This window comes from Myotis brandtii, unplaced genomic scaffold (assembly GCF_000412655.1).
Source record: "Myotis brandtii unplaced genomic scaffold, ASM41265v1 scaffold1167, whole genome shotgun sequence".
Lineage (NCBI taxonomy): Eukaryota > Metazoa > Chordata > Mammalia > Chiroptera > Vespertilionidae > Myotis > Myotis brandtii.
In genome coordinates, this window is record NW_005354039.1 from 450,572 (window position 1) to 460,225 (window position 9,654).

At 36.4% G+C, this 9,654-nt stretch overlaps 1 protein-coding gene across 2 annotated transcripts in view; it reads left to right on the top strand.

Annotated features, from left to right (window-relative positions):
• Positions 1-9,654, top strand: part of METTL16 (methyltransferase like 16) — a 63,206-nt gene that overhangs the window by 17,260 nt on the left and 36,292 nt on the right. For both annotated transcript variants that reach the window (XM_005858297.2, XM_014529288.1), the window contains exons 3-4: positions 4,072-4,271; positions 8,134-8,274. In XM_005858297.2, coding sequence (XP_005858359.1) covers positions 4,072-4,271; positions 8,134-8,274 — 341 coding nt within the window. The remainder of the gene's footprint in view (positions 1-4,071; positions 4,272-8,133; positions 8,275-9,654) is intronic.

Below are 9,654 nucleotides of genomic sequence, written 5' to 3' on the forward strand. Positions count from 1 at the left end.
GCAGTGGTTCTCAACCTTCTTAATGCTGCGACCCTTTAATACAGTTCCTCATTTTGTGGTGACCCCCAACCATAAAATTATTTTCGTTGCTACTTCATAACTGTAATTTTGCTACTGTTATGAATCGTAATGTAAATATCTGATATGCAGGATGTATTTTCTTCATTGTTAATTGAACATAATTAAAGCATAGTGATTAATCACAAAAACAATATGTAATTATATGTGTTTTCCGATGGTCTTAGGCGACCCCTGTGAAAAGGTCATTCGACCCCCAAAGGGGTCTCGACCCACAGGTTGAGAACTGCTGCTCTATGCCCTCTTCCATCTCCATTCCCCTCGCCACACACACACACACACATACACACATGCGCACGTGCGCCCCCCCCCCCTTCCCCCCAGGACGACTTTTTTTTTTTAAGTTTTACTGAATTTAGGGTAAGTCATTGGGTTTTGTTAGAAAATTGATATACTGTTAACTCTATTGGAAAGGATAAGGAGGTGCTTGGATGACCAAGTTTTTTTCCTTATCGTTTGCTCTAGCTAGCTTGGGGATCTACGTGTAAGAGATTAATCCAGGTAGTTTATTAATATTTTGCAAGTAGGATTTTGGGTTCTTTGGTTAATTTAGGGTTATCAATAATGGTCATTATCATTTTCATTGTTTCAGGATCTTTGCTTTTGTATGTTACTATCTAATTGCTTATTTAACCGATGGAGGTGTTAATGGTTTTTTGGGTTTTTTTATTCTTAAACTCAGTTGTAGAGAAGAATGAGTTGGTGGAAAACACAATAGAAGGCCATGAGTTTGGCTTTGGGTTCTGTTCAACAACCAAATATTACTACTACTATTATATTCTAATTCAGTGAAGTACTCCATCTCTGCTCTGGATCTCATATTTTCCCCTCATCTCAGGAACTTTACACAGCTCAGTATTCCTTCTCTTAAATATTTAATCCCTGCCAACTAACTTCTTCCCTTTGACTTTTTAAAAAATATATATTTTTATTGATTTCAGAGAAGAAAGGAGAGAGAGAGATAGAAACATCAATGATGAGAGAATCATTGATCGGCTGCCTCCTGCACACCCCCTATTGGGAATCAAGTCAGCAACCCAGGCATTTTTCCTGACTGGGAATTGAACCATGACCTCCTGGTTCATAGGTCGATGCTCAACCACTGAGCCACACTGGACGGGCCACAATTTTATTTAAATGCCAGTACAAAATAACATTCAGAAGTTGCGGGACAGTAAGTCAATATATGCTGCTCTTAGGTAATATTGTTCAAATTTATTTTATAATGTATATAGGTTACGTTTTTCAATAGGAAAATTCTGAGATTTGACACTTTAGATTTTAAGGCTTTGAACATAGACATTATATTGGTATTTACTTATGTATGTTTAGCAATGAAGTTTAGAAGTAAATTAAGCCTCTATTATAGAATAAAGAATGTGAATTTAGCCCAGGTAGCTCAGTTGGTTAGCAGGGGTCCTCAAACTACGGCCCGCGGGCCACATGCAAATACAAATATTGTATTTGTTCCCATTTTGTTTTTTTACTTCAAAATAAGATATGTGCAGTGTGCATAGGAATTTGTTCATAGTTTTTTTTTAAACTATAGTCCGGCCCTCCAACGGTCTGAGGGACAGTGAACTGGCCCCCTGTTTAAAAAGTTTGAGGACCCCTGGGTTAGAGTGTCATCCTGAAACACCAAGGTTGTGGGTTCGATCCCAGTCAGAGCACATACAGGAGTCAACAATGAATGCATAAATAAATGGAACAACAAGTCTTTTTTTTTCTCTCTCTCTGTTTCCCTCTCTCTTCTCTCCCCTCTCTCCCCCCACTAGAATCAATCAATTAAAAATTTTAAAAGAATGTGAATTTATTTGAATGCTGTAGTATGATACTCAGATGTGTAAACTTTCCATGTGTAAAAATGGACTTTCATTGCTTGTTGTGTGATTTTTATTTATATGAAGTATCCACAAAAGGCAAATCTATGGAGACAAAGTATATTAGTGGTTGCCTAGATCTGAGGGTAGAAACAAGGAATGACTTTCAAATAGGCATAAGGCTTCTTTTTGGGGCTGGTGGAAGTGTTCTAAAATTGGATTATGGTGATGGTTGCGCAACTTTGTGAATATGCTAAAAACTATTGAATTGTATACTCTAGGTGAATTTTATTGTATGCAAATTGTACCTCAGTAAAGTTGCTAAAAATAGTCAAATTTTAAATTTGATGTAATATTTGTTATATTTAAGTATCATATTCTATTTTCATTATTAAACATTTTTTCTGCTTTTTACTTTTAAGTTTAATTTTCAAAGAATGTGCTAATGTCAAATCATGTTAATTGATAATAGTAAAAATGGCCAGCATTTCTAAAATAATTAGTATGTACTGGGCATTATGCTAAGTACTTTTCAAGATTATCTCTCAGAAACACTATGATATATGTATCATTATTCCTATTTTACAGTCAAGGAAACATGTCCTCAACTTGTCCTAAGTCACATAGCTAGGTAAGGAGTCAATCAGACAGGAATTGGAATAGAGACATTTGTCTTTTATCTTTCATGTGTGAAAATGCAATGTCGTTGATGGGAATTTATGCTGCCATTTGTAAACTGTGTGTTAAACACCCTTGTGTGGATATTCTACACCAAGCATGTCAAACTCAAAGGCTAACACGGGCCAAATAAACAAGGTTTAAGTTTATGTGGGCTGCAAAAAAACAAAAGCTTCAATTTTCATAGAAACGTAGGTTTATTTCGATAGAGACATGCTGAATACAAAGGACTGAAATAAATGAATAATTGTTAGCATAAAATAATAGAACCTTTTAATAAAAATTAATATTTTTCTTGAACATTAACTTACCAGACACTGAATAACTGCACAAATTAATAAGAGTAACTCAAATAAACCTATTTTTCTTGTTCTCCGAAAGCGAAATATTTCCTGTTGCGCACACCAAACAAGTCAGTCCAAGACTGAATGACATGGCAATTGGCTGCTAAAATATTCGCTGCTAGAATTAGTGGAGAGAAATGGTGCACCTGCATGTAAGGCGCGTAAGGGAAATGAATGCAACTTGATTATAGTAATCAGTCATTAGCGAACGTTGTAGTTTGTTATTAGTAACTAGAGGCCCAATGCATGAAATTCATGCAAGAGTAGGCCTTCCTGGCCGGGCAGGGTGGGGGGGCAGGCGGGGGGGTAAGAGATCAACCAAAGGACTTGTATGCATGCATATAAGCATAACCAATGGACATAAGACACTGAAAAAAAAGGAGAAACATGTAATACTCTTTGTAATAATTTAAGCAATAAAAAAAAAATATATATATATATATTAAAAAAAAAAAAGAGTAGGCCTTCCTTCCCCTGGCTGCCTGCACCGGCTGCCCTCTAGCACCCGGGACCCTGGGCTTCCCTCTGGGCCACCAGCAGGCACCTGGGACCTGGGCTTCCCTTGCAGCCCTGGCTTCATCCGGAAGGTCATCCGGAAGGATGTCCAGTCTAATTAGCATATTATGGTTTTATTATTATAAATAATGTATAACCGGATATTGTAAAAATTAAGTTATGAAATTTTTATTAAAACGTTTCTTACATACCATTATATTGGCTGGGCCACTAAAATATTCGTTGTGGGCCACATGTGGCCTGTGAGCCACGAGTTTGACATGCTTGCTCTATACAGCTATTTATGTGTGATCTATTAGGAAATTCAAGTGGGTGTTCAGTATTGCCTGGCTGCCATAGAGCTTGTACAACATATTGAATCTTATTTTTTTTTTTAAATATATTTTATTGATTTTTTACAGAGAAGAAGAGAGAGGGATAGAGAGTTAGAAACATCAATGAGAGAGAAACATTGACCAGCCGCCTCCCGCACACCTCCTACTGGGGATGTGCCTGCAACCAAGGCACATGCCCTTGACCGGAATCGAACCTGGGACCCTTCAGTCCGCAGGCCAGCGCTCTGTCCACTGAGCCAAACCGGTTAGGGCATATTGAATCTTATTAATCTGTTTTACTTCTTTTTCTCCACCCCACAGTCTTAATTTTAAAGATCCCGAAGCAGTCAGAGCTCTGACTTGTACTCTCCTAAGGGAAGATTTTGGACTTTCTATTGATATTCCATTGGAGAGACTAATTCCCACAGTTCCCTTGAGACTCAACTATATTCATTGGGTAGAAGATCTGATTGGTCATCATGACTCTGACAAAAGTACTCTCCGAAGAGGAATTGACATAGGTATGTGGTTTCAAATTCTTCTTTTGACTACATGTAAGTCTTATAAAATTGTCAAGGTTGAATTCTTTATAAACTTCTCTTGTATTGTGTGAAAGAACCTGACTATGGATATTACTGCTCTCATTTGCTACATGTGGGCTTTTCTGCCATTAATTCCTTTTGAGCACCAAATAGGGAGCAAATGGGTAAGAGAGGCAAAATGAGTGAGGCTCTTGTTTTCTTAGCTTTTCAGATTACCATGTTGGTATCTGTGTCTACTGGGTATTATTTTTACTCTGAATTATTTGATATTAGTAACAGAATCTCCATATTGTGATTTTTGTGATAATGGCCAGTTGATAAAAGATTGTGTAGGTCTGAATACTTTCAAGAATCTCTTGGTTATTTGTAGAGTATTTAATCAGAAATTAAAGATGGGGAAAATCATGAGTCAAAGTAAGATATTCTCTTAATTGCAAATATCTACAATGGAGAAAACTGTTCAGTTTGATTCATTTAGGAGAGCAAGTGGATATACAAAAGGAAATGAAGCCAAGGTATATTTAGCAATTATAAAGGCATTATATGTTTGTAATGGCTGACGTTTTTATGTTTCTCCCATGATGGCATTTAAAAAAATTTTTAATCCTCACCTAGGATATTTTTTCCATTGATTTCTAGAGAGAGTGGAAGGGAGGAAGGAAGAGGGGGAAGAGAGAGAGAAACATCAACGTGAGAGAGACACATCCATTGGTTGCCTCCTGCACACACCCCTACCGGGGCTGGGGAACCTGCAACCCGAGGTACGTGCACTTGACCAGGAATTGAACCCAAGACCCTTTGGCATTTTATTTTAAGGAAGAACAGTCTCGGCCATTTTAAGTCAACATATAGGAGTGCATGACCAAAGAGATAATCTTACCTGACAATCACCTATTTTAGTACTAACTACTCCGTGCATGTACTGCTTATCCACAGTGAGAGTAATTCCAAAACTATTTCCCATAAAGAGATTTTCAACTTTTCCTTCTGAATGGCTGATTTCTACAGTGCCATTTAAAAAATAACATACCATGAGTCAAGCTATAGAGAAAAAGACAAGTTTTTAAGAATCTCTTTTTAAAAAGATAGTTAAACAAAAAAAGAGATAGTTATATGTTAACTTGGAAAAATAATATATAGAACTTGAATAATTTAAAAAAGAAAAGGAAAGATCTGATTATATTACTAAATACTGTCAGGAACAACTAATGCCTGTTTATGCGAACCATTGAAACTTATTTTACCCTTTCTTCTTTTAGTCACTACATGAGGTCCTAGGGCTGATGCTCTAACCATCGAGCCAAAACAGCCAGGGTTGTTATTGTGTTTTTAAGTTTTAACTACACATTCACTTACCTGATTGACTAATGTCTTTCTCTACCATTAGCTTGCAAAGTGCAGAGCCTGTTACCTTTTTGCTTACTATAATATCCCAAGGACTAAAAACGGTCTGTTGCTTAGTAGTAGGTATCCAGTTAATAATTCGTTGAATATTGATAAGTGATTCTTTCAACTTTAAAAAATCTGAACACCCCATATAAGCTAAGCCCTATATAAAAATAATGGGGTTTAACAAAAGCTTCTGCCCTTTTATGTTCATGGCTGATGGGTTATAGAAAGCTTAAAAAGCTTGAGAGCCTATTTGGTACTAATTTATTTTAATTATGCCCTAAACCTTCTAAAATAACACTTGGGGATATAGGAGGTTAATGGATTTTAGCTTTTCATAAGGGGCACTGGTGCTGAAATCACATTCATTCTAATTAGGGTTCTATATAAATTCTTCCCCCAGACTCCATCAGTTTGCTCTAATTCCATGATTATACACTTTCCATTTTTATTTATCATTACAAGATTTTTTACCATTTAAGAATGTCATTCAGCTTTCTGAGGGGATTAGGGTTTTAAGAATTGAGAAACTTGATTTTTTTGGCAAAGGACAGGACTTTTACCTCATTATCGTTGGGCAACTGAAGGAAAGTGGGGTTTTTTTGTTTTTGTTTTTGCTTTTAAATAAAATTGAAATATGAAGAGAGAGACAGTTGTATGAGAATCAAGAGCTTGGGGATGTATGTGGTCTGAATTTTTTTTTCCCGGCAGAGATGAAAGTGCTGCTTGAAATTTCTTATTCTGCATGACTCTCTTACCACAGTGGCTAGAAGGGGTAATAACTGTGGCTTCTGAGAGGAGCTTGAGGACTCTTTACCATCCTTTCCCTCACCACATCACATGTCCCCAAAGAGGTGTTGGTCCAGAAGCATCAGGGCCTGGATGTTCGGTAAACATGATAGGAAGTTTAGCAATCACTATGACTGTCAAAAGAGCTTAAATGTTCTGGCCATCAGTTGCCGTGTTTTTTTACTAGACTGTTCAGAATACTTAATGAGGAAGCTGTAAGATGAGCCTGGGTTTCCTCTGGGTTAGTAAGAGTTCTAGCCTCCACTCTTCCTGTGCCAGGATATGACCAGAGGAAAACAGGCCTGGAGTGGCTGGTATGGGCTAACTACTTAGGCCTTGGGAGAAACACTGGCTTTTTTTTCTCTTTAAGATCTTATTGGCCAAGATTAGTCAGTGGTTGTAAAAGCAATATTTGAGATTAGTGTATAGTTAGGAGTTCTACATACAAATTTAGGACCAAACCCTGGGTGTCAAAGAATTATCTTTGCCTGTAATATTTGCCTATGAATGTCCCCTTGAAATTTTGGTGGTCAAGCCAGTGATTGATGTGTTTTTTGTTTTTATAAGATGTATTTTTTTAAAATATATTTTTATTGATTTCAGAGAGGAAGGGTGAAGGAGAGAGAGAGAAACATCAATGATGAGAGAGAATCATTGATTGGCTGCCTCCTGCACGCCCCACACAGGGGATCGCGCTTGCAACCCTGGCATGTGCCTTGTTCGGGAATCGAATCGTGACCTCCTGGTTCATAGGTTGATACTCAACAACTGAGCCATGTCGACTGGGCGTTGTTTTTGATCTGGATCAAATATGTTTCCACGTCTTCACATCTAAGATATAAATTTTCTCTTTAAATTTTTTCCCCCTTTTAATTCTGGTTTCCTTCAAGTAACAATTCACAGATATGTGGGGAACTGGGGGAAGGGGTTAATATAAAATTTCTATGCCTTATGTAATTTTTTCTACTTTTGGGGAATAGGGTGTGCATTCATCTATTTTAGTACTGTGGTGATTTAACAATTAGCATTGATTTCTTTTAAGAAAATAAAGATTTGTGTGAGATTTTAAATGAAGAGATTTTATAAAGCAAATTAAATTGTTTTGACAATTTTCAGTTAATCAGTCATGTATTCCTTGATCACCAGCCAATTATACATACTTCATTTTACATACAACAAACATACAAAAAAGAGGTTAGTAAGATTTCTATCCTCTAAGAAATTTGAATCTAATTATGGGGTAAGACTAACACATGAAATAACTAGTGGCCCGGTGCAAGATTCATGCACATTGAAAGGAAATTAATTAGAAGAAATATTTTAATATTGCTATTTGTCCTTTCTCTATAATAGAAGTGTCAATCAAATTCACAATCGACAATGACAGATCAAAACACACATACGAGATTGGCACCAGCAAGAGCTTTATATGTATCCCGCATGTGCGAGTCAATGTTTATTTTTAAATTGCCGTCGCGTGTCATATGTACTGGCCGGTTGAATGATCGGATGGACGCATGGTTGGTTACTTAGCCTTTTATATTTATAGACTAGAGAACCCAGAAGCCACTGTCAAGGCTATAAGAATTCTAAGAATGGTGTTTTTGCTTATTATTTTCTCCCTCAGGTATATGCAATGTGTTTTGAATTTTTATTTTACTAGGTACTGGAGCATCCTGCATCTATCCTTTACTTGGAAGTACCTTAAATGGCTGGTATTTTCTTGCAACAGAAGTAGATGATATGTGCTTCAACTATGCAAAGAAAAATGTGGAACAGAATAACTTATCTGATCTTATAAAAGGTTAGTATTATTCTCTCCCTCGGGTATATGCAATGTGTTTGGAATTTTTATTTTACTAGGTACTGGAGCATCCTGCATCTATCCTTTACTTGGAAGTACCTTAAATGGCTGGTATTTTCTTGCAACAGAAGTAGATGATATGTGCTTCAACTATGCAAAGAAAAATGTGGAACAGAATAACTTATCTGATCTTATAAAAGGTTAGCTCTACAGAATAAATATTCCTTTTAAGCTTTATTTTATTAACCTGTTTTTCTAATTTAACACATCTCATTCTTTTGCTTTAATATACAAACTTTGGTAATTTAAAAAATCTGGTACATTGTAATTGAATTTACTGTTTTGTTATCAGAATTAATTCAGAAAGAGGTATAGTAAATACAATCAAGCCTCATAATCTGTGGATTCTGTATTTGTGAATTTCCTACTTGCTAAAATTTGCCTACATGGGGTTATTTTTGACTCCAAAATCAATACTTGTGGTTTGGTGGTTATCCATAGACATGTGCAGAGCAGCAAAAAATTTGAGTCACCCAACATGCATGTTCCCAGCTGAAGTTGAACAAGGTGATGCTCTGCCTTCTAGTTTCAGCTCTCAGACTGTAAACAAGTGTCTTTTTCATGGTCTGTTCAGTGCCATTTTCTTTGCACTTTTGTGCTTTTTCTTGGTGATTTTATTGTTTAAAATGGCCCCTAAACATAGTGCTTAAGTCAGTGGTTCTCAGCCTTCTGGCCCTTTAAATATAGTTCCTCATGTTGTGACCCAACCATAATATTATTTTCGTTGCTACTTCGTATCTGTAATGTTGCTACTGTTATGAATTGTAATGTAAATATCTGATATGCAGGATGGTCTTAGGCGACCCCTGTGAAGGGTCATTGGACCGCCAAAGGAGTCGCGACCCACAGGTTGAGAACTGCTGGCTTAAGTGCTATCTAGTGTTCCTGAGTTCAAGAAGGCTGTGATATGCCTTGCAGAGAAAATACGTGTGTTAGATAAGCTTCGTTCAGACATGAGTTATAGTGCTATTGACCATGAGTTCAGTGTTAATGAATCAACAATATATATTAAATAAAGTACCTTTAAACAGAAACATAAAATAGGATTTATATTGATTGGTTAATGAAAATGTTGGACCTAACCTACCCTGTATTTCTCCCCAGAGCCAATAGTTCAGTATTCACTAATTCAGTGGTTATGATGACTTTATAGAACATAAATATATGTTCAGATACTGCAAATAATAGAATCAACTGTATATGAAGTAATCTGGTAACCAAGATTTTATTTATTTTTTAAAAATATTTTTATTGATTTTAGAGAAGAATGGAGAGGGAGAGAGAGAGAAACATCAATGATGAGAATCATTGACTGGCTGC